The sequence below is a fragment of the Telopea speciosissima genome, chromosome 1 (assembly GCF_018873765.1).
Source record: "Telopea speciosissima isolate NSW1024214 ecotype Mountain lineage chromosome 1, Tspe_v1, whole genome shotgun sequence".
Classification (NCBI taxonomy): Eukaryota; Viridiplantae; Streptophyta; class Magnoliopsida; order Proteales; family Proteaceae; genus Telopea; species Telopea speciosissima.
This window is the reverse complement of record NC_057916.1, coordinates 57,609,655-57,636,069: the sequence shown is the minus strand read 5'-3', so window position 1 is coordinate 57,636,069 and position 26,415 is coordinate 57,609,655. Positions and strand designations below refer to the sequence as shown.

The 26,415-nt window shown below is 39.8% G+C and overlaps 1 protein-coding gene and 1 long non-coding RNA gene across 2 annotated transcripts in view; one reads left to right on the top strand and one right to left on the bottom strand.

Moving 5' to 3' along the window:
* Positions 1-439: 439 nt before the first annotated feature.
* LOC122649099 overlaps positions 440-26,415 on the top strand; it is an 80,311-nt gene continuing 54,335 nt past the window's right edge. Inside the window, exon 1 of the mRNA XM_043842461.1 lies at positions 440-791. Within this exon, the coding sequence (XP_043698396.1) occupies positions 658-791 (134 nt within the window). The 5' untranslated portion in view covers positions 440-657. The remainder of the gene's footprint in view (positions 792-26,415) is intronic.
* LOC122649100 lies at positions 15,440-26,393 on the bottom strand. Its single transcript, XR_006331165.1, has 5 exons — positions 26,285-26,393; positions 26,052-26,170; positions 25,728-25,926; positions 16,022-16,028; positions 15,440-15,453 (listed from the first exon to the last, which is right to left on the bottom strand). It is a non-coding gene; the product is annotated as an uncharacterized LOC122649100 (long non-coding RNA).

Sequence of the window (26,415 nt, the reverse complement as noted above, 5' to 3'; positions counted from 1 at the left end):
AGAATCAATTTTTTTCGCCGCACATGCCACGTCATTTACATTCTTAAGCCTAGAAATATCTAACTATTTTTATTTATTTTTTGTTAATATGTACGAAAGTCTTCTGCTAAATGACCAAAAGAACCTTATCCTTATCAAACAAATCTGGTACAAGACTACAGATCCAAGCTGTTCATTTCGTAATTGCGCAGTGGGTCCAGGGCATATTGTCCATACATAAACTACCATAACCTCGTTTACCCGTTAAAAAAAAGAATACCGTAACCTCGCACTGATTGATTAATTAATTAATTGAGAGAAGAAAAGTATATAGTGGAAGCAACAATAAAAAAGTGAATCATCGCTTGCTTTGGCGTGAAAGCGAAGTCATTTATCTGAGAGAGAGAGAGAGAGACAGAGAGAGAGAGAGAGAGAGAGAGAGAGAGAGTTGTTCTTTGAAGGTCTCTTGAATTGGCGCCTACTGAAAACTGTGTCTGGTTTTCGGTTCTGCCATTTGTTTTGCAACGGCTACTCTTCCTTGAAGCTCAAGTGGCGCCGTAAATCTCGAGTCTAAACCGAGTTTCGATCGGTAACTTGAGGGAGAGTGTTTTGGTTTCTGGTTTTGTTTCTTTGGTTCGTTTTCTGGTGTGTGAGGGGTGGGGGGTATTTGAGGGGGTTATGCCTCGAAGGAAAGCGATGAACTGGAGGAGAGTTGCGAAATCTGCACAGGCTTTCGCAGCCCATTCCTTTCTTCTCTGTTTCACAGTTTTGCTAGTGCTCAAGCTCGATCATGTCGGCTATTACTCTTGGTGGTCAGTAATCAATCCTCTTCAGTTTTGTTTCAGTCAGTGCAACGATTTGATTTTCTTTTTTATTTCTTGTTTTTTTGGGCTTTTGCTGGGGTTGAATTTGTGGAAATTGAGAATTGGAGTTCCTATTTTGGTAGAGATCGCTTCCATGCAGGTTACAAAGGAATTTTTATCTCATATAGTTATGTCTACTTTGAGTTTTGGTTGGTAAATTTCAGGACTAGTTCATTTCTTTCCCTTTTCCTTCCCTGCTATATCTTTTCCATTCATTTTTGGGTCTTATGTATCTATTTTTTTTTTAAAACCTTAGCACTTGGCATTACCTGGATTTTATCAACTATATCATTATTCATCCCTACTTGTTGGATTGAAGCTGGAGTTGTTAACTTTTTCACAAATTGGAGGTGAAAATTTATACTGCTGTTTATTGCAGAGCTGCATCGTATTTATTTATATTTCTATTTATTTATATTTCTCTGAATAGTTTAAACTTTAATCGATTATAAATAGGAGAGTGTTAGGAAAATTGATATTTAGATGCCATTGGTCACAATTAAAATTTTTGTGCAAACCTGGTCTTGATCTCGTATCAAGATCCTGCTGTCTGCTAGGGTTAAATTCAAACGCACATCCTACTTGTGAAGATAATAAGTATGATAATTAGTGCAATTGCGTTTAATTGAACATTTAAACTTAACTATATATATATAAAATTGTGCAAATATGGTTGCATCAAATTGTTCATTTTCTCACTTCTTTTTAATGGATAATGCAAAAACTTAGTTAAAGATGAAGAGAAAGTGGAAATGTATAGAATATAGATGAAGAAAAGCGGAGTTATAGAGAAAATAAAATTAGAAAGTCAAAATAGAGGCAAAAGGAAGCCAACAGCTTCAGCGCTTAGGGTAAGTCCTAAAATATACAGATGCCTTGTGGGGTCATTTTTTTGCATGTTCATCAGGTATTTTGTTGGTCTAATGAGACATCCAAGAAACTGAGATGTTTATCAAGGAAGCTTAGTTACAGACCTCTTTGACTTAGTTTTACGTTCAGCATCCGATTTAAGCCATCTGACAACCATAGCTGAATCTGCATTGGTTTTAAGTCTTGAAGGCCAAGAGAGGGTGCAAACCTCAGATGGTATGGAAGTTTGATCTTCTGTTCGAGTCACCCTGTAATACGGGACCTGATGAAGCTGGATAACAAATCTCTTTCTTTGTATGTGCTTTCAATCATTGATGGATCCATATTCCCAAATGATCATCTATCAAAGGTAAGCTTCATGTAGTCCTGATGACTTGCATAGAGGGTCAGGATAACACTCTCACATTGTGCCGGTTTAGAAGGGTAGAACCCACAGAATATCTCAATAATGATCATTCTTGAAGCCCATTGAGCTGCGTTGTTGCCTGATGGTGAGCAGTGTCTATTATCTCCTCAATAAAATGGATTTTATCTTGGCACATTCTTTTGTTCTTTTCCTCATTTGCCTTAGATCTCAATTACTTAACACATACAGAGAAGGGAGAAAATACTGTAGTTTCTATATGAAAGATATAATGTGTGTATATTCATCAGAAAGAACGAGAAAATCAAGGCATGATCTATATTCTATATCACCTTGTGAACCTGAAATTTTGATGGTAGCAGATTACTGAAGGCTTTTGGGTTCATCATCCAAAATTTCTATGGAATTCCATGTTAAAACCTGTCAAGAAAGCCTATGTTGAGTGTCAACTGAACTGCAATAATGATGAGCAGTGTAATCTGTTAAGCTGTTTTAATAATAGGTAAAAGTAGTTTCTCTCTTCGGTGGAATACATAGATGCTGAATGGATCGGCCCGAACCTGCTTGGTAATCTAGATGGGGATGAACCGGGTCTGAATATTGTTTTGGTTCAGTAGAATATTTAGAATTTTTATTTATTTAATTTGGATAATCATGTTATCTTCTAGTTGGATAGGTTAAGGAGTAGGACATCAGATTTATTTTCCAAGTTTCCTTATTTGAATTAGTTTCCTAATTAGAGGGTTTGTGATGTAGGATGAAACCTAGAAGCTAGGTTCTCCTATAAAATTAACAATGCTAACCTAAGGTTGAGTGGTTGACACAAACCAACCCTAAAAGGCTGTCTAATTTGGACTGGCAGCAACATACATAACATGCATGCATGATAAAGCAACAGTTACAAAGACAATGAACAGCATAAATTCCGGGTTAAATATGTTCGATTCAGCAAGGAACCAGTTAGGTAACATAGGAATCAGTATCAGGCAGCATTCAGTCAAAATGTTATGCAAGAATTTTTGAGAATCTGAAAATTGCAATGCTACAGCAGTGTATGAATCGACCAACTTAATTGTTACAACAGCAATGTAATGTAGAGTACTCATTACAAGCAGGGAATATAACCTAGAAAGAAGAGCAAGGTAATAACAAACAAGTTCCATTTTAAAGTGTAACAGGAGAGTAAGCAAGATGTTTCTTACCTCAATACAGTGGGCATGTCCTGTTAACAGATTACATGTAAGAATAAAAATAAGAGAATAAATAGAGTAACTACTGATTTCAGAAATCATGGGCTGGGGAGGATAGATAAAGAAAAGAAGAAGAATTAGATAAGGAGAATTATAAAGAAGGAGGAGGGAAGAAGAATAAAGAAGGAGAAATAAAGGAGAAGAAGAGAGAGGGAGAGAGTTTCACGCAAGCAAGAGAGAAAGCTCCATCGAGTCTGTCATTTTTTCATTTCTTCCTGGATTCTCTTTCTTCCTTCCCCCCCCCCCCCCATTATCTGGTATCAGAGCCCAAACCTGGGTGAATCTCTCTCTCTCTTTCTCTCGGATTCTTCACCCTCTCAGTCTCTCTTCCCTGCTATTTCCTATCAGTCTTTCTTTTCCCCATTCTGTTCTTCTTCCTCCTTTTTCTTTCCTAATTTCTTTTCTTTGCTGTTGTGACCGAACAACACCAGCAGCAATCCCCACCTTCCCTTTGATTACCGTAAAACCCCAAACCATCCGTATCACCCATCATTGTCTCCATCATCACATTCTGTCCATGACCTTCCAACCCCCTCCTTCGTTCCCACATTTAAAAAAAAAAAAAAAAAACAGTCCTGCCGTTACCACAACACTCTTCCGCTCCCCATCGATTCGCACTGCAACAACACCCTACCCCTTTTGTTTTTCCCTGCTGTGACAGCAAAAAAAAAAAACCCCCTCCTGAATGCTGTTTTCTTTCCCCCTTTCTGTGAGCCAATCAAACCTCCCCCACCTTCTTCCCTTCCCTCTTAGACCTCCACCGAGTTTTTTTTAAAAAATAGACTCCTGCCGATTCCAGCTACCCACCCCACCCCTGCTATTCCCACCGACAAACCCCAATCCAATCTCTTTCAATTCCCCTACCAAAACCCCAACCTAAGTCCCCTTCTTGGTTCTGCCAAAACCCAAAAAAAAAAAAAAAAGGAAGAGAGAGAGCGAGAACAGAGAACCAGAAGCAAAAAAAAAAAAAAAAAAACAATGCCAGAAGAGAGGCGAGAGACAGAGAACCAGAAAAAAAGAAAAAGAAAAAAAGACGAGAGAGCAGAAGATTCAGTAGAGAAGGATAGAAGAAGATGTACCTGGTTGCTCCTGGATTTCCTCCTCCTTCCTCGCATTGCACCCTCCACAGTCGCCACCGCCACACCACCTCGTTGTTCCTCCCTCTTTGGAGTATTCAACTCCAAGTAGGAGACAATAGTCACAACTCAGAATCCTCTTTCGGTTTGTCTTTCTTTGTATAATTTTTTGTTATTTCCTAAACTGTCCCTTTCTTATCATATATCTCTTTTGGTCTCATATTTTTCCTAACTTCCAATTTTACCTCTCACCTCATACGTGACATTCTCCTGTTTTCCAGAATTGACCCCACTTTCTATTATTATTCTACGTTGTCTTTTTTTTTTTTATTTATTACCTCTCCCCACCGATCGTTACACCACAGTTCTTTTTTTTCTCTTTAAATCCACTACCCAATGAGTCCTGAACAATGAGCAAGGATACTTCAACAAAATGAAGAAACCATAAGAGCCCTTCAAGCCAACTACGAATTGCTTAAGGCTGAGTTAAAGCTCCATGATCAGATTTCGACCCAGGCAGTTGAAAATCACAACGAAATCAACGGTCCGATCGAAGAATTGAAATTCCATGATCAGATTTCAATCCAGGCAATGTTGTTGGCCTATGAACATCAAGAAATTATGACGGATCAGATTTCAATCCAGGCGATGCCGCCAATAAACATCAAGACATTGTGACGGATCAGATTTCAATCCAGGTGATGCCGTTGGCCGATGAACATCAAGAAATCATGGTGGTTGATTGCTTAGTTGATCCATTTGAATATGTGCTTTCGCATGGTTACTTCAATCAAGAATTTCGGCTCATGGATTTTATACAAGTTGGACATGGACTGATAGTTGACGTCGATTGCATGATTTTGATTCTCTTGTTCTATAAAACTCGTGGATGAGTTTTTCTGAACTCTAGGAGAATTGATATAGGAGAATCTTGGACCGGGCTGATCCAACTGGTGCACTATCTTGGACCGACCCAAACCCAGTTGCGTATCCAGATGGAGATGAACCAGATCCAAATATGGTTTTATTCTGGTAGATATTTAGGATTTTATTGCTTATTTTATTGGGATAATTATGTAAGGAGATCTTTTAATTTGGGTAGGATTCATAGGATGAGTTTTAGTAAGTTTTAAATTGTCTTTTTTTGTTAAGAGTCCTAGAATAGTTGTTTCCTTGATTAAGTCTTTTATTTTCTTATTTATATGCTTGTAACCAACGTATTGAGCAAAGACAAGAATGAATTGAGCTCCATTATCACTATGGAGAATTTGAATGTTGGCATTAAATTGGGTACGAACAAAATTATGAAATGATTGAAAACAGGTGAAAACATAACTTTTATGGTGCATCAAATAAATCTAAGTGCGGCGGGTATGACAATCAATAAAAAAGACACAAACCACTTGTAACCTGAAATTGAAGTACACCGGGCTGGTCCCCACACATCCGAATGGATTAAAATACAAGGAGAAACACTTCGAATATTTAAACCGGAATAAGAAGAATGTGTTTGCTTTGCTAAAATGCAAACATCACAAAAAACATCCTTGGGAAATTGGGATTACATTTGGAGAATAAATTAGGGAAAGCTTTAACTAAAGTACCCACAGGAGGGTGACCTAAATGTCTATGCCAAAGAAGTAAGTCAGGAGGAACAACGGGATCAGCAACAGTCGAATGAGAATGACTAAGAGGTGAAGCAGCTTCGTGGAGCAAATAGAGATCACCATAAGTTTTACTAGAGCCAATTACTTCCCCCGTTACCAGATCCTGGAAAAGACAGTGAGATGGAAAGAAGACCACTTTACAATTAAGGTCGGAAGTCAGACGACTAATAGAAAGGAGATTTGAAGTAAATTTAGGAACATTCAAAACAGAATTTAAAGTCAAAGTGGGAGAAAATGTGATGGACCCTTTCCCAGAGACAGAGGAAAGAGAGCCATCAACAATGCGAACCTTGTCCTTACAAGAACATGGAGAATATTTGATGAGAAAATAGGCCTTACCGATCATGTGGTCAGAGGCACTTGAGTCGAGAATCCAAGAACGAGAAATAGTTGATGCACAATGGCCAGCAAAAGAAATACCTGGGGTTGCAGAATCTGAGGGTACCAAAGTGGAAGAGGAAGCGGAAGCAGAGCTGGCAGAGTTGGCAGAGCAGGTAGAGTCCCACTTGGTTACCAAATGATGAAGGAACTTGGTAAGCTCATCTTGAGAGGTGGAAGGAGCAGCACCAGGTTGAACATCAACAACAGTAGCCTCTGTATGATTGGATGAGGGTTTCCCATGACCACAACCTTTGTTCGAGGAGGCAGTGGGGTGGCCATGAAGCTTCCAACAAGTTTCCTTGGTGTGTCTTTCTTTCCCACAATAATCACACTTGATAGGATCTCGTTTAGAATGATTACCAGAGCGAGAAGTTCCACCTTTGGACTGCACAGCAGGACCAGACAGAAGGGCCAATTGGTCGTGGAGAGAAGGGGGCAGCATAGCAGCTCGATGGCTGTCCTCGAGTTGAATAAGGGAGTAGGCCTGTTCTAGAGTGGGGAAAGGATCCCTGCTAAGAACCTGGGCATGGAGCTGGTCATACTCAACCTTAAGTCCAGCAAGAAAGTCATACACCCTTAACTTATCTTCACGTTTGTTGAACTTGATAACATCTTTAGGGGTAAAGGCCTGGAACGTATCATAGAAATCCAACTCCTGCCACAAATTGCAAAACTCAAAATAGTGTTAGGAGAGGCTGAGTTCCTTCTCCTTGCTCTCGTGAAGTTTCTTGCGTAGTTCGTAGACCTGTGCATCGTTCCCAATCTGCGAATAAGTCTTTTGAGCAGCCTTCCAAATTTTTGTAGCCGTATCTAACATGAGATAACCCCGAGCAAGTTGGGGTTGCATGCTACTCAGAAGGTTGGACATAACCAAGGAGTTAGAAGAACTCCATTTGTCTTGTTCAACACTTGTAGTGGTGTGTTTCTCTTTCGTACTAGTGAGGAAACTCAAATACCCACGGGAGTTGCGAGATAATAGGATCGTGACCACATCAAATTATTGCTTCCATCCAAACGAACGGAGCAAACAGGGAAGGTAGGGAAGCCGTCATGAGAACCACGACCTTGCTCTTCAATTCTAGATGTAGCAGAAGAAAGATCCAACATCGTTACAAAAAGACAAAAAATCCACGAGATAACCAAACCATAGGTTTGAAGAGTGAAGAAGAGAGACTAGAACATTAACAAATCTTAAAAAAAAAGTCCATGGGTGGAAAAACACAGCTTTTTAGATAATGAAGAAAGGCTGAACGAACCAAAAGGAAGGAAAAAAGCCCTCGGTGGTGGAAAAAATCACCACCAAGGGTGGCCGATGAAGAGAAGCAATACAGGTACTCCCTGCCTCTCTGTGGTGCTAGAAGGGAGATCGAGAGGGAGGGAGGCGGTAGATGTGGCGGCGGTGGTGAGGTGGTGGCAGTGCTAGGGAAAAAAACGAGAAAAAAAGAGAGGAGAGATGGCGATGACGGTGATTTTGGATCCTTGGGTCGGTTCTCCTTGCTCTGATACCATGATGATTTTGATTTTGGGAATTGTGAGTCCACTTTATTTATAATAATGAGATATGAGGTACAAAGACAATAAAGCCCCTAGGGCAACACTACATAAATCCTAAGTAAAAGTCGAGGTCGAAATTTTGTATTTTTTTTGGTATGTTTCGGTAGGTCATTTCGGTGGGTTTTAGGCTAAGTTAAGGCCTGAAACTTCATAGAAACCCTATTTTAGGCTATATAAACACATTTAAATGTTCAAATTGCAAAAATAGTCACCCAAAATGGTGTTTTGGATTTGCACCATTGATTGGCAATGTATGGTCAAACCCTAATGTATAACTTAGTTAATTACACATACACATTGGTTAAGACTTTAAGTACTAGAGGACATAATAAATTAATGATTAATAAGCAATTTATACAAGTAACTTGACTTGGAAGTTTGAAACATAAAGTGAATGACTCATAACAGTCATAAGTCATAACTCATAACTTAAGTCATAATATTAAGTACATTAAGTTAATAACAAGTTAACAACTTAAGAAGATGATATCAAATATTCAAAATGACAATATCCCCAATAGTCCAATACAAGTCAAGTAGTCATCAAATGACTCAAATGTTTACAAATTTTCTAATAATAACTACTCTGCCGTCCAGGATCAATCCCACTCATAGTCCGATGGAGCCGTGTATTGCTCTCCGACTGTAGGACAAATGAATGCCACGTCATAGCCTGGGAGAAGAAACGAGTATAGTCATCCACAGTGGCCATGTAAACTGCATCATCAACATGCTGAAGGTAACCTATCCTAGGATATATGTCACCAAACTGTGAAGAAGTACTACCCACTGATCCACTATGATATGAGTCATATGAAGCCTCTGGGAGCATGTACGGGTACGGGCTGTATGGCTGGAGGGTTGGGTAGGAAAAGATGTCATCCACAAAAGACGATCCACTACGTCCTTGTGAGTGGGAGTCATACTCAAAACTGGGAATGGATGGAGGAGATGTAGGCTCCCGCCCCCAAGTCAACTGCCCAGCCTGCCCTTCGCCATATAGATGTGAATGAGATGAACTATACTCTGATTGTGCTGGAGATGGACTGCTCTTTATATGAAAAGATGGGGCACGGAAATGCCCACTCGATCTGCTGTCTCTATCGCCAATACTCAGTCCACCAACAGAGCCAGATGGGGTATCAATGTCCATAAGATCAGCTTGCCTACTAGTACCACTACCACGACCATTAGGACGGGACTGGGCACGATGCTTTCTCGAGTAGGTCGAGGTGGACAGTGTGGGCCGTGTGGCCGGTGTGGGGGCACAGATTGCCTCTTGCTACTCTTCTACCACATATGGGACTCGAGTTCCCTCATATGCTTGACAACCATCACCATCATCATCACGTCCATCATCACGTCCATCATCACCTCCATCACCTCCATCATCACCTTCTCCACCATCACCATCTCCACCACCACCATCACCAGAGGACACGGACCAATCTTCTTCCTCCTCATCAACATTGCCACCAGTAGGCTGGAATGGTATGGGTGACACGTCCTGTGCGTGTACCTCACCCTCTGTAGCCATGAAGTCATCCACATCAGCTTCTATTGTTCGGCTATCATGGGGTTAGGTCTACCTCCAGGCTGATCTAACACTGGCTCACCTCTATCCCTCACCCAATCCATAATAGGATCTTCATCATCTGACTCCACTTGGAAAATGTTGGCGAGATCGATATTTTCCCTGATACCCTCTTGTCCCATGCGTTTGTGTTGCATCTTCAACCTTAAATTGTAATGCACATACATCAAGTCAGATAGACGTTCAGAACCCAATCTATTTCTCCTCTTGGAGTGGATGAGAGAAAATGTACTCCAATTCCGTTCACAGCCAGATGCTGAACATGTCTGGGAGAGAACCTTGATTGTTATTTTTCTTAAATTGTCTGCCGAACCCCCATACAACACCCACCATTCAGCTGCATTACAACAAAAGAGACATGTCACCTTCATTTCAAAAGTTTCAATACATACATAATTTAAAGAATAAGATATTGAATTGAGTAATGACTAATGAGTACCAGCATCACCGCTTGTCCGGCCTTGCTCTGCAGCATTGGTTCCAAAACTTCCCAATGCATCCCTAAAAGTCCTCAACTATAATCATTTGGAAAATATTTATAATTAGTAATGGCTCATTACTATTTAGTATTGAATTGAGTAATTCCAAATGAATTATAACTTATAAGACTCCTCTCCTTGTTGCATATAGCTTGTAATTTACTATTCGGTTCTAACTTGGCAACTACTTCTTTTACTGCGTCAATAAGACTACTATTCAACCCAAGCCTATGATTTTATTGGTACTTGGGGTTCAAATAATATGCTGAAATTGACATTACATATTATCAATGCATTAATAGTTAGTAATATATCTTTCAAATTAACTTTAAAAGATGTAATTGCATAAAAAACAAACTACACTCACCAGCCTTATGCAGTGGATGCATAAGTTGATTTTCCCAGCGCTCCTTGATAATTTTGAGAAAGTGTTTGCTACCTCGTGGATTTGCATTGTAAACACCTTCATTCATCAAGTTTATGGCAGCTTATAGATGTGGCATGGTTGGTCCCTTGAGAGCAGAATCAACTATATGCAAAACCTTGACTCCACTGGGTCCAGAAGTTGTACCACTTTATGCAACTTTGACCAAAAGTCATCTGATGAAATGGTAGCTTGTGCTTCCCTACCACCATGGGTATTGGACCCATTCCAGTTGAACCAGTCTTCAGAAGCAAACATAGATCTAAGTCCGGACTTCTTGGTCTTTATACTCTTGAGTGCAATGTAGTTGGTGGCGAATCTAGTTATGCCTGGCCTCACTAAGTCACCCCCACACTTCTCGCTCAAGAGGTTTAATGCAAACCCATGGTTGTAGACAAAGTTGGTCATTTGCTTGGCCTTTTCCACAACATGTTGTACCAATTTGATCTTTCCCATATCCTTCAACATGAGGTCTATACAATGGGCAGCATATGGAGTCCAAAACAACCGGTACTTACTGTTTTGCATCAACTTCTCACCGGCACTCTTGTAGTTGCTTTCGTTGTCCGTTACAATTTGGACAACGTTCCCCACTCCTACATCTTCTGCCACTTCCTTCAACAGTTTGTAGATATATTTTGCATCCTTTTTCTCCTTGAATGCATCGACAGACTTTAGAAAGACTGTCCTCCCATCACAATACACCATAAAATTGATGATGGACTTTCTTGTAGAACCAGTCCAACCATCACACATTATGGTCACCCCATAGCTCTCCCACATCCCCCTCATTTCATTGATGTAGTCTTCAAGCTCTCTCTTCTGCTGGGGCAAATACACATTCATAATCTCATGTGGGGTGGGCCCCTTATACCCTGGGCCAGCCTCAGCAATGGAATCTATCATAGTCTGATAAAAAGGGCCTTGTGCTGTGTTTGCTGGGATGGTATTATATAACATCCACTTAGCTATAGATTCCTTCACCATCCCCTTCAGATTTTTCCATGCTCCCTTGATTTTTGGTTGCTTGTTGCCTTTCTTTCTATAAACACCAGGTGCTTGGTGAAGTACTGGGTCATCTCGTGGTGGTACTACTGGAGATGGTGGAGACGGAGCTGCCCTCGTACTCTATGATCTCCTAAAGGGATTAGGCAACCCACCTGCTCTAGATGTACCTGCTCCTCCACTACCACTAGCACCAGCTCTAGAGGTACCAGCTCCTCCACTACTACCTACTCTGTCTCTCCTGATCCTTATGATAACTGGCTCTGCTCATCATCTGTGCTTGTCTCCAATCCCTAGCCTCTCGCTCAGTCTCTATATCATCAGGAACATAGACAGGATCATCACTGTTATCATCATCATCACCATGATCAACATCATCATGATAGCCTCCTGCTGTACACCTTACTGCTTCCTCAAGTTCTACTCTTGCCTTCTCCCTCTGAGCCTTCCTCTTACTCCTTCCCTTCATGTACTCAATGACAGCCCTAGATACCTCAACAGGGACCATATGACATGAGACCACTTCAGGAGAATTCCCAGCTAGATGTTTTTGAGTCTAGTGGCACCACCTCCCAAAAACTTCTGGTAACAGTAATTGCATTGTGTTTTTCTTTTATCCCCATCAATTGGAGTCCCGTGCAGCCATGCAATGTCACCCCTAGTTCGCCTGGGTGTTCTCTCCTCCCCCTGGCCCTGGGCCCGGGCCGGCTGCCTCTGCCCATCCTGCCTCTGGCTCTGTCGTTTACCACGGTCCGCCATAATCAGACTAGTTTACTGTTGCATGAATAAAAGACAATTCATTAATCACTGAAGCACGTCAATTCTTTTAGTTTAAGAGCACTAACATAAGTATATAACTATTAAGTATTTTTCCCCTAACCCTCATATTTTTCTCATATTTAAAAACAATTTTTTAAAATATTTTTCAAATAAATATTATCCTAGCACAACAAAACCGAAATTATATGCAAATGGGCAGCAATAAAGCACGTAGAATTTACTTATAGCTAATTTGTATTTTTCCCCTAACCCTCATATAAAATAATTTTTTAAATATTTTTCAAATAATTATTGGCCTAGCACAACAAAATCGAAAAGATATGTAAATGGGAAGCAATTTAAAAGTATGTACAATTTACTTTTATATTTTTCATTAATTTTAAAACAAAAACCTCATTTTTTCTTATTTTTTGCTATTTATTTGAATTTTTAAATATTTTTTATAATTTTCAAAAATTAAAATAATTAATTATTGGCAAAAAAATATTTTCGACACTGTGAGGCCGTAGATCGGCCAATGGTGTCTAACATATATTTAATTGATCACCATACAATATACATAACCCCTATTATTTTTTTATTTTTGTTGTAAGAAAATAAAAATTTTGAAGCAGAAAAATAAAAAATAATATATATACCAAAAAAAAATTTCGACACCGTGAAGTTGTAGATCGGCTTCTAGTGTCTAACATATATTAATTTCATCATAAACAAACATATTGATCATGCATTTCCCAAAAAAAAAAAATAAATTTTGAGAATATGGTTTTACCTAGAATAGTAGAAAGGCTTCACAGATGTGCTAAGAAGGTGTTTCCGGCGTAGATGCGGCGAAAAGATTCGAAGAACAAACCCAAAATCACCAACAATGAGTGAGAAATGGACTTTGGACACCAAAAACTCGAAAAGAAGGACACAGGTGAGCTCTCGGTCGAAATTTCGATAGAGTCTCATGAAACAGTGTATTTATATAAAGTGGTTTATCTAACTTTAAGTCGATATCTCGCGAGATGAGATATTGGCTCAAAATTTCGCGAGACGATCGAAATATCGATTGAAATATTGTATTTTTTTTATTCGAAGTCCTGTTTCGTCTCGACCATCTCAAGTTTTTCGAAATTTCCGAAATCTCGATCTTCCGAGAGATTTAGTACTATGCTCGAGGTTGAGTTTTTCTCAATACCAGGGGAATTGATGCAAGAGCGCTTTAATGGATAGGCCCGAACCCGCATGGAAATCTAGATGGGGATGAACCGGGTCAATTGGGTTTTGGTTCAGTAGAATATTTAGAATTTTCTTTTATTTAATTGGGATAATCATGTTGTCTTTTAATGGGATAGGTTAAGTAGGACATCAGATTTATTTTCCAAGTTTCCTTGTTTGAATTAGTTTCCCTACGATCATGTTCCAATCGGAGAGATGCCGTTTGCCAATGATCATGAGAAGATCATGATGGTTGATCGTGAGATACACTGGATTGTCGCCCCATCAAAACTGATGTTTGTGGATACCGATCGAGCGGTGCTGATTCTCTCTTTTTACAAAACTCGAGGTTGAGTTTTTCTCAACACCAGGGGAATTGATGGAAGTGCGCTTTAATGGTGTTAGAACCATAGGGGTGTTCTGGACATATTCTTGTTTCTATTATGTGGGTTTTAGGCCCACATTACTTATTTGTAATTCTGTCATCTATTTTCAATGATATAAATATAGAGCTTGGGGTGATCAGTAATCATCCAAGCCTTACTCTAATTCTAAATCTGTTAACATGGCATCAGAGCAGGTTATGAATTAGGGACCTTCCCCTTCTCTTTTTCCTTTCTTCTTCTTCTTCTTCTTCTTCCTCTAGCTTGATCCCCTTGCTTCCATTCTCCCACTAGGGCAGCACTGATGAGGTGATCTACAGATCCAGATGTTGCCCTCAATTTCCTCTTCCCATGCTGCAATTTTGTGATCGATAGGGACAAAAAAAATAGCTGTCTGTGATATTTGGAGCTTCAGGTTTTTTGGATTGTTTCTATCTCTACTACAAGGGACCAATCCTCCTCTTTGAAAACCAAGAACTGCAGCAACCTCTCTCCTCAGTTACTGTTCCTATCTTCCCTTGCATTCAAGACCTCCTAAGATCGATTTTTTCGTTGGTGCTGATTTTTTGAAGGCTGGTTCTCCACCTATAAAGACAGATTTTTCTCCAATTTGAGCCTCAACAATTCAGTTTTTGGACCTATTCTTCCCTATATCGATTTCAGTCAAATAGGGTTTTTTTCAAAACCCTGAAAAAATCGATCTAGGGGCTACACTTGTCTGTTGCTGCTGATTTTTGGAGACACATATCATATCCTCACATTGAAAGGGGATTCTCCTCCAATTTTCAGCCTTTAATTTGAAGGATTTCTTGGGTTTCTTATCCCCCCAGCCCTCTTATGCGATTTGGGTTTTTTGGCTGCATTATGGGTGACTCTGAAGTCTGTACTGGCACCTCTGTTGCTGATGGGCTTGGTAGGAATGACAACCGTGATCTCCTCCCTAATCCTATCAAACTGGATGGGAGCAATTATTTGATCTGGTCTCGTTTGGCATACTTTGCTATTGCTGGCCTTGGGCTTACTGGCCATATTGATGGTACTATGACCATGCCGACTGCCCCTGACACTCTCTTGACCAGATGGATCTCCTAGAATGGTATACTTATGTCTATTTGATTGGCTCAATGCAATCAGACCTTGCCAATGGTTTTCTTCTCCTTGATACAGCCCATCAGATTTGTTGCAAGGAGACATATGGACAGCTCGGTAATGATGCACAGGTGTATGAACTCCGGAAGAAGGCCAATAATACTACTCAGGGGGAGTTATCTATCTCCAAATACTATTCTACTTTGCGCAGTCTCTGGCAGCAACTGCACCATTTTTCTGATTACCATCCCACTGCAGCTGTTGATATCACTGCATATAAGAAGCATCTGGACAAAACCAGGGTGTATGATCTTTTGGCTGGTTTGAACATGGAGTATGACTAGATTCGTGTTCAAATATTGGGTTATTCCCCTTTTCCCACACTTGAACAATCCTATGCTTTGGTCTCCTTTGAAGAGAACCATCGGGCTGCTATGCTTCACCCTCCTGTTACTGACAGGTCAGCCCTCCAGTCTACTGCCCAGGCTACCCCTGCACCTGTCAGACATGTTTCTCTTGGTGATTCTATTACAGGGACTGTTACTTGTGAGCATTGTCACAAGCTTTACCACACCAAAGAGAAGTACTGGAAGCTTCACTGGAAGCCAGCTGACTTTGAGGCTAAACGGGCTGCCAAGAAGAAGACAAAAAATAAGGCAAACTACTCTGAATCTGTTCCTACAGCCCCGGCTACTGACACTAGTCTATCCCAGGAAGATCTACATGCTTTCCTACGAATGCTAAGGTCTTCCGCTGCTGCTACCTCTACTACATCAGTTCCTGCCACCTCTTCTGCTCCTTCAGGTTCAAACTTTGCTCGGTTAGGTATTCCATTTGGTGGTCATTGTGCTTCTGTAGCTTCCCATCCTTGGATCATAGATTCTGGGGCTACGGATCACATGACCGGTTCCTCTAGCCTGTTCCATCGGTATTCTCCCACTTCTGGGAAAGACAAGGTCAAAGTGGCTGATGGTTCCCTTTCCTCCATATCTGGAAAAGGAATCATCAATTGCACTTCCTCCCATACTTTGTCTTCGGTTTTGCATATTCCTAATTTTACTATTAACCTTCTTTCCATTAGTAGTCTTACTCGTGATCTTAACTGTAAAGTGACTTTTTTTCCTTCCCATTGTGTGTTTCAGGATCTGGCCTCTGGGAAGACGATTGGATTAGTTAAAGTGCATGGTGGCTTGTACCTGCTTAATGATGGTCGTCTCACTTCACCCTCGTTACCATCTCCACATTAGAACTACTTAGTCATTTATGAAATCTACCAGTGGCACTCTAGATTAGGTCACCCTCCGTTAGGAATATTAGCACCTTTATTATCTACTTTAGTTAAAACATGTGATAAGACCCATTTTTTTTGTGAGGCTTGTGTTTTGGCCAAATAGACACCTTCTACTTATTCGATTTCAAATAAAAGGAGTTCCTCACTTTTTCAATTGGTGCATTTTGATGTTTGGGGCCCTAGTCGTAACACTTCCCTTTCTGGTCATCGTTGGTTTGTTTCTTTTATTGATTGTCATTCTAGGCATACATGGGTTAATCTTATGCACACCAAGAGTCAAGTTTTTTCCTGTTTTTAGCATTTCCATAAAATGATCTAAACTCAGTTCTAGGCTACTCTCAAGGTTTTGAGAAGTGATAATGGCACTAAGTATAAGGAAAATCAATTTCAGAAGTATTTGGCTAATAATGGGATTATTCACTAGACTAGTTGTGTCATACCCCAGCCTAAAATGGTGTGGTTGAAAGGAAGAATCGACATTTGTTGGAAGTGGCCAGGGCATTGATGTTTTCGTACCATGTTCCCTCCCAATATTGGGGGGATGCTATCCTCACTGCAACCTATCTCATTAATCGGTTGCCTTCTCGTGTTCTTGACTCCCGCAGTCTGACCGAACTTTTACATGGGAATTCCACCTTTGTGGTTCCTCACAAGGTGTTTGGTTGTATGTGCTATACCAGAGACACGAAATCTCATGGTAAACTTGACCCTCGTGGGTTGCGGTGTGTTTTCTTGGGTTACTCTCTAGCCTAGAAAGGTTATAAGTGTTACCATCCCCCTTCTCGTCGTACTCTGGTTAGTATGGATGTCGTTTTTCATGAACGTCTTTCCTATTATCCACCCCCACATCTTCAGGGGGAGAATTCTGGTTCTTGTGAAGATGTGTTTGTGCTTCCTCCTCTCCCATCTGCTTTGGAGGCTATTTTGGCTGCTGCCCAGTCTCCTTTGGAGCCTATTTTGGCTGCTGTCCAGCCTACTTTGGAGCCTACTTTGGCTGCTGCCCAACCTCCTTTGGCTGCTGCTCCTTCTTCCGCAGGGATTTTTTTACAAGGGGAGCTTGTAGAAAATAATGATGGTCATGTTCCTAGTCAGGGGGAGTTGACTCCAATCCAGAAAACCATCAGTGAATTTCAGAAGAGAATTGACAACTCGAATGTATTCACCTACCAAAAGAGATGCTCCAAAAGAGGGCAGCATCAATCTACTGTGGCACCAATTCCTATTCAATTGCGGGCTCAGGATCTAGATCCTCATCCTCCTCCTCCTGGTGAGACTTCTCCTTCCGAACTACCTATTGCTCATCGCAAAGGTACTAGGACTTGCACTCTGCATCCCATTTCTCGCTTAGTTTCTTATAGTTCTCTTTCTCCGTCTTTTCATGCATTTGTGTCTTTTCTTTCTTCTGTTTCTGTTTCTAAAAATTGGCAGGAAGCTTATGCAGATGGAAAGTGGAAGGCAACTATGTTGGAAGAAATGAGATCCTTGAAAAAAAATAATACTTGGGATCTTGTAGATCTTCCTCCAGGGAAAAAACCAATGGGATGTAAATGGGTGTTTGTGGTCAAACAGAAGGTTGATGGCACTGTGGATCGACATAAGGCACGTCTGGTTGCAAGAGGCTTCACTTAGACGTATGAGATTGACTACAAGGAGACCTTTGCTCCTGTTGCAAAGTTGAATACAGTTTGGGTTTTGCTATCTTGTGCATAGTTATCAAGGCGTTGCCTAGGCGGCGCCATGGCGTCTAGGCGGTTTTAGAGGGTCTAGGCGGTTGGACGCTTTAGTGTGTAACAGAAAGGGGAGCGCCTTGGACACCAAGGCGTCGCCTTAAGCGCCTTGGGACGCCTTTTCTTCTGGGCCGTCGCCTTAGACCCTTTTTTTGGTTTACTTTTGTTTTTTAATTTTTTTAATGTTTTAATAAGATATTCTAATTGGAAATATCTCATTGGGGGTGTATTTTTAGTTCCATGCTCTGAGAAGCATGGAATCATAAGTAAAAAGTTAAAACTTAAAATAAATAAAAAAACAAAACCTAAAAAGTAACTTATCAAATCGAATTCCTTCACATTCCAAAATCGAAAGAACAAAAAAAACGAAAGAGAAGAAGCAGCGGCGACTTGCAGCGGCAACTTGCAGTGGCGACTTGCAGCGGCGACCTTGAGACTTCCTTCGAGGCTTCCCTGAGTTCTCTCTCAGTCCTCAGTCCTTCAACCCCTTTATTTCCGAGTTGTGATACCTCAATATCTCATTCTCAATCTCCAGAGAAAAGAAGCAGCGGCAGCGGCGACTTGCCGGAGTTGCAGGCTTGCAGCGGCAACTTGAGAGTTGAGACTTCATCACTTCCCTCTCTGTCCTCAGTCCATCAAGGTTTCTAAAATCTGTGCCCTTCATTTCCGACATCTCATTCTCCATCTCCACCCCCACCGGTTTCCAGCAACATTCCCTGCCTCCACTGGTAAGTATTGTAATTTTTTGCACTTATGCATTCTTTTTTTTTCTTCTTCTTCTAATATCCAAAGTCCAAACCCTTTTCTTCTAACCACATCTTTCTATTTCTTCCTTTGCATGAAACCAGCTGTCTTCCTTTACTCCGCGACAAATTCCGGCCAGCATTGTTGTAAGTCGAGTAAGTGTTTTGATTTTTTTATTTTTATTTCAGTTCTTCTCTTTTGATTTCAGTTCTTCGTACTCCCTTTCTTCTGGTCTATTTTGTTAATGATAAAGATAAGGTGTTGAATCTGCTGTTTCGTTGCCCATATCTGTTCTGAATCTGCTGTTTCGTTGCCCATAATTTTTCTTTGAAAAGATAAGGTGCTCCTACACCTGACTTGTATATTTATTCCTTCAATCACCAGAAGCACCTTTTTGCTTCATCCATCCCTTCGGCCCTTCCTAATTCTATTGGCAATATCCTCTTTAATTTCCTCACACTGTGGATGATTGAACGAAATAAAGAAAATGGGTTCTTGGGGCATCTCTTCTTGGTCATTCATGCAATTAATTTTCAGGATGCATGTGCAAATAGTTTGGATAAAAGTTCTAATGCTACTACAAACATGAAGGGAACAGATATTTTGTTCATAAATATACAAGTCAGCTGTAATTTTTCTCCCCTTCTCCAACCATGCTTTCGGATGTCATATGATTCATATTTCTTAATTAAACCTTTTGCATAAAAAAGGTGCCAATGTTTGTGCTGTTGTAGTACTTCTAGTCTTCTATTAGAGTATTAGTTCTATATTTTTAATTTTTTTTCTATTTTCTATCATTGTAGACAACTAGACATCAGCTCTTTATACATGGCCAATGTTGATGGTAGTAGTGGGGCTGAAAATATAAGTACAGCGGGATCAGGGATTGATCCAAGCAAGGATCCAAAAAGGAAGGCTAAGTCTAATGATCCTGGGTGGAAGTATGGATACTGGCCTAATTTAGAAGACAAGAATTGTGTCAAGTGTATCCTTTGTAGGGTGGATACCAAGGGAGGAATAAAAAGATTGAAGCAACACTTGGTTGGTGGCTATGGAGATGTAGCCAGTGCCACAAAGACAACTGCAACAATTGCTACAGAGATGAGAGAAGCAATCTTGAAAAACAAGAAGAGGAGGATGGAAAATTTGGATGATTTGGATGTTGGTAGTGAAGATTTACCTGAAGAAGGGGGCCAAGGGGCTGAAGAAGGGCATGTAGAGTCGGATTGGGGGGGGGGGCTCAAGCCGCTCAAGCCTTATTCCAAGCTCTGGAACAACTTAAAAAAAAAAAAAAGTTGTCATTCAGACCATAGTCAAACAACAAGTGGTCCCATGGATGCTCATGTCAAGAGGCGGACTCCTGAAGAGGTTGTTGCAGAAAGGCATGGTAAAGGTCCCCAACAAACTACAATGGAGAACCGTATGAGATCAGAGGAGGAAAGAGATAAACTTCGTTCTTACTTTGCAAGGTGGGCTTATGAAAGCGGTGTTCCATTCAATGCCTTGAGGCTAAGGAGCTTTGAGGAGTTGGTTGAGGCAATTGGACAGTATGGGCCAGGTTTCAAGCCCCCTTCATTTCATGATTATAGGGTTCCTCTATTGAAGTCTGAGAAGGAGAAAATTGATGAAATAAAAAAGAAACACACAATCTCTTGGAAGAAAGGGTGGACTCTCATGTTTGATGGGTGGACAGACAAGAAAGGAAGACACTTAATTAATTTTCTTGTCAACAGTACAGAGGGGACATTCTTTTTGGGGGTCTGTGGATCCATCAAGTCAAATACAAGATGCGAAAATGTTATTTGAGCTCCTTGATAGTAAGATTGAGGAGATTGGAGAGGAGAATGTGGTTCAAGTGGTCACTGATAATGCTTCCAACTATGTTGCTGCTGGAAGGTTATTAATGGAGAAAAGAAAGAAGTTGTATTGGACTCCATGTGCAGCTCATTGCCCAGACCTTATGATGGAGGAGATAGGCAATATAAAAACATATAAGTCTGTGATATTAAAGGGGAGAAACATTACTAGCTTCATCTATAGGCATACTCGCCTTCTTGAAGCTATGAGGGTACATACAAGAGGAGCAGACTTAGTGAGGGCTGGAGCAACCAGATTTGCATCTTCATTTTTAACACTTCAGAGCTTATTGAAACATAAGGATAATTTGAGGAAATTATTTCTTTCTGATCACTGGGACAATTCTAAGTTGTCGATACAGAGGCAGGGAAGCAAATTGTTGAAATAATTCTTTCCACACCTTTCTGGAATGGTGTGCAAGATTGCTTGAGAGCATCATTGCCTCTTATTCAAGTATTGAGGATAGTAGATGGAGATGAGAGGCCTGCATTGCCTGAAGTATATATTGCAATGGAAGAGGCAAAGAAGAACATAAAATCAAATTTTAAGGGCATAGAAAGAAAATGGAAGAAGATCATAAAAATTATTGATAGGCGTTGGACAAATCAGATGGAGCGACCAATATATTTGGCTATATTTCTCCTCAATCCAAGCAAGTACTTTAGTGCAATTGAGAAGGAATCAGATGAATCTGTAGTCAACTCCTTGATGCATAAAGCAAATGATGCCTTTAATGATATTCTTACAAGGATGGTGCCTGATACAACCTTGCAAGACAAGATCAGTGCACAATCTGCTGCTTATACTGGAAGTAATGAAAGTTTTACAAAGGAGATGGCAATTAGACAAAGGGACAAGATGAATTCTAGTAAGTAATTTTCTTTTTAATTTATATTGTTTAGTTGTTTCACTTGTTTGTACTTTGTATTTTGCATGTTGATTTTAATTTAATCTATATTTTTTCTTATATATATATTTATAGTCGTTTGGTGGGAAAAACGTGGAAGCTCTACACCTGAGCTTACAAAGCTTGCAAGGCGCTTACTTGGCCTTTGTTGCTCATCCTCTGGTTGTGAGCGCAATTGGAGCATATTTGAGTTTGTGAGTAACTGAGTACTTTTGTACTAAGTTAATTTTAGTTTTAATTTTTTGTTTTTTGTGTAGTTTTATGAAAGAATGATTTAAGGAATAAAAGTGATATTTGTATGTTGTTAATTGTTCTTCAGATTCACACCAAGAAGAGGAATAGGTTAGAGCATCAACGTTTAAATGATCTTGTCTACATCCAGTATAATCGCCGTCTTCAAGTAAGGTTCCAAGAGAAAAGGGAACAATCCAGAAATTCTAATCCACTAGTGCTTGATGATCTAGATTGGAGTAGTGAGTGGATGACTGGCGTATCAGATGATGAATTAGTTCATCCTGGGGATGATCTCACTTGGAGAACTGTATCAACAGTTTCTGGAGCATCTTCATCGTTTCATGGCACCAATAGAGCAAGGAGGTCTGGACCATCAACCAGTGGAGCGGCTCCAGCATTAGCCTCTTATTCAAGGCGCAATAGGGTCCGTGAGGAGTCTTCAGATGACGAACTGGAGTTTGGGTTGGAGTTGGAGCAAGAGGATGTGCGTGATGATGAAGATGTTGAGGATGATTTTGGTATACAAAGTAATGTTGTGGGCAATGAAATGGAGGAAGAAGATGATTTGAATATACTTAATTGGGAGTAAAATTTGAAGTAATGAAGTACTTGTTAAACAATTTGTATTGGAATTTGGATGGGTTTTTTAAGACTTTTCTTCACTTTAAGTATTGAATGTTTAATCTTTAATGATTACTTAATTTTGGCATTTTACTATTTTAGGTTATTTTATGTTTTCTTTTATTGAGTATTGATTGACAGGGTCACGTGAGTAGAAATATAGTGGATGACCTTAGGGCCTACTGCCTAAGCACTCATTTTGGCATCATAGAGGTAAGTATAATAATTTACCAACCCTTTATGCTTTATATTTAATAATTTATAATGTTGTTTCATACTTTCATATTTATATGCTATATTGCTATGATAATATGATGAACTTAGTTTGTTAATTTGTTTTTTTGGATGAATATCTTGCATTGGTTTGACTCTTTAATATTTATTTGGCAAAGAAGTAGAATTATATAATTTTTAATATGCTATTTGTGCCAAATAAAATGGTTATATAAAAAAAAGAATACTAGAACGCCTTGTTCGCCAAGGCGACGCCTTGCGGCCGCCCTATCGCCAAGGCGCTTAGGAAGGCTCTCAAACACCGTGGTCGCCTTGCCGCCTTGATAACTATGATCTTGTGCAGTCAATCTTGGATGGGATCTACAACAGCTGGATGTGAATAAAGCCTTCCTAAATGGAGAACTTGGTGAGGAGGTGTGCATGGATATTCCACTGGGGTTTTCTTGTGACAGTAATCAAGGTAAAATGTGCAAATTGAAGCAAGCAACGAGCACTTTATGAGCTGAAGCAGTCACCTAGAGCAGGGTTTGGTCGGTTTCACAAGGCAATGATTTTTGTGGGCTATAAGCAGAGTAATGCTGATCACACTTTCTTTGTAAAGAGGGCTAGAAAAAACCTTACTGTTCTTATAGTCTATGTGGATGACATTGTGGTTACTGGCAACAATGGTGATGAGATCAACTGGTTGAAGAAGTTTCTTAGGCAGGAGTTTGAGATTAAAGATCTAGAGAATCTAGGTACTTTCTAGGGATTGAGGTTGCCAGGTCTTCTAAAGGCATCTTTCTCTCCCAAAGGAAGTATGTCTTAGATTTCTTGTCTGAAACTGGTTTGTTAGGATATTACCCTTCAGATACTCCTATGGAGGCTACTGTTTGTCTTAAAGAAAAGGAGGGTGAACCTGTTGATAAAGGCCGGTACCAAAGACTAGTGGGGAAGTTGATTTATCTCTCACACACACGTCTAGACATTGCTGTTGTTGTGAGTACTGTGAGTCAGTTTATGCATGACCCCTATTCTTCTCATATGGGGGTTCTTCGGATTCTTCACTACTTGAAGTCAGCTCCTGGAAAAGGCATTCTTCTGTCTCCTCATGGTCACCTACAGGTAGAGGCATATACCGATGCTGACTGGGCTGGTTTTGCAGATCGGAAATCTATCTCTGGGTATTGTTCTTTGTAGGGGGGCAATCTTGTCACTTGGCGTAGCAAGAAGCAGAATGTGGTGGCTCGTTCTAGTGCTGAACCAGAGTTTCGTGCTATGGCACAGGGCATTTGTGAGTTACTTTGGCTCAAAGGCTTGCTATAATACCTTGGTGTTCCTGTTTATCTTCCTATGATGTTGTACTGTGACAACAAAGCTGCAATTAGCATTGCTCACAATCCAGTACAACATGATCGCACCAAGTATGTTGAAGTGGACAGACATTTATCAAGGAGAAGTTGGAAGACGGATTGATTTGTGTTCCCTTTGTGAAGTCTACTGATTAAGTTGCTGATATTTTCACTAAGGGATTGTCTGGTAAATTGTTCCATCCTAATCTAGTCAAGTTGGACATGATTGACATATTTGCTCCAACTTGAGGGGGAGTGTTAGAACTGTAGGGGTATTTTGGACACATTCTTGTTTCTATTATGTGGGTTTTAGTCCCACATTGCTTATTTGTAATTTTGTCCGCTATTTTCAATGATATAAATAAAGAGCTTGGGGTGATCATTAATCTTCCAAGCCTTACTCTAATTCTAAATCTGTTAACAAATGGATAGGCCCGAACCCGCTTGGAAATCTAGACGGGGATGAACCGGGTCAACTGGGTTTTGGTTCAGTAGAATATTTAAGATTTTTTTTTATTTAATTGGGATAATCATGTTATCTTTTAATGGGATATATTAATAAGACATCAGATTTATTTTCCAAATTTCCTTGTTTGAATATGTTTCCTATAATTAGAGGGTTAGTCTTTATTTTTAGGAGCCTTTTATTTCTCTTTATATGGTGTAACCCCCATTATTGGGAGTAGATTGAGAAAGAATTGAATGTTGAGTTTTGGATTAGTAGCTGTGTGGCATTGTTGTGCGATCCTTTCCCCCTTTTTATACGATCTCTCTCATCTCATCTCTTTTTTCCCTTCCTTGTGAGCCCTCTCTTCCTTCATCTTCCCCTTTTATATTTTGTTTCTTTGTTGAGTTCATAGTACTAAAACTCGCGAAATCTCGATCAAGATTTCGGAAATTTCAAAAATCTCGAGGTGGTCGAGACGAAACATAACTTCGAATAAAAAAAATACAAAATCTCGATCGAGATTTCGAGCATTTCGCGATATCTTGAGATAAATTGTATGTCTCGTGAGATATCGAAGTATTCCTCAAATCCACTTCATATAAATGACCAGAACTCGTTAGTCTGGGTCGAAATTTCGACCGAGACTACACAAGCTTTGAAATTTTGTGGTTTTTGGCTTTTTGCTCATTTCTTCTTCATTCTTTCACTTCTCATTCGAATCTTCGCCGCATCTACGTCGGAACCACTTGGAGAACACAAGATTCAAACTTCTTAGCACATCTGTGAACCTTTACACTATTCCAGGTAAAATAATATTCTCAAAATTTGTTTTTTTTAGGGAAATGCATGATCAATATGTTTGTTTGTGATGAAATTAATGTATGTTAGACACCGGAAGCCGATCTACTCATGTGACCCTGTCAATCAATACTCAATAAAAGAAAACATAAAATAACCTAAAATAGTAAAATGCCAAAATTAAGTAATAATTAAAGCTTAAACATTCAATACTTAAAGTGAAGAAAAATCTAAAAAAACCCATCCAAATTCCAATACAAGTTGTTTAACTAGTACTTCACTACTTCAAATTTTACTCCCAATTAAGTATATTCAAATCATCTTCTTCTTCCAGTTCATTGCCCACAACATTATTTTGTATACCAAAATCATCCTCAACATCTTCATCATCACGCACATCCTCTTGCTCCAACTCCAACCCGAACTCCAGTTCGTCATCTGAAGACTCTTCACGGACCCTATTGCGCCGTGAATAAGAGGCTAATGCTGGAGCCGCACCACTGGTTGATGGTCCAGACCTCCTTGCTCTATTGGTGCCATGAAACGATGAAGATGCTCCAGAAACTGTTGATACAGTTCTCCAAGTGAGATCATCCCCAGGATGAACTAATTCATCATCTGATACGCCAGTCATCCACTCACTACTCCAATCTAGATCATTAAGCACCAGTGGATTAGAATTTCTGGATTGTTCCCTTTTCTCGATTATACTGGATGTAGACAAGATCATTTAAACGTTGATGCTCTAACCTATTCCTCTTCTTGGTGTGAATCTGAAGAACAATTAACAATATACAAATATCACTTTTATTCCTTAAATCATTCTTTCATAAAACTACACAAAAAACAAAAAATTAAAATTAAAATTAACTTAGTACTAAAGTACTCAGTTACTCACAAACTCAAATATGCTCCAATTGCGCTCACAACCAGAGGATGAGCAACAAAGGCCAAGTAAGCGCCTTGCAAGCTTTGTAAGCTCAGGTGTAGAGCTTCCATGTTTTTCCCACCAAACGACTATAAATATATATATAAGAAAAAATATAGATTAAATTAAAATCAATATGCAAAATACAAAGTACAAACAAGTGAAACAACTAAACAATATAAATTAAAAAGAAAATTACTTACTAGGATTCAACTTGTCCCTTTGTCTAATTGCCATCTCCTTTGCAAAACTTCCATTACTTCCAGTATAAGCAGCAGATTGTGCACTGATCTTATCTTGCAAGGTTGTATCAGGCACCATCCTTGTAAGAATA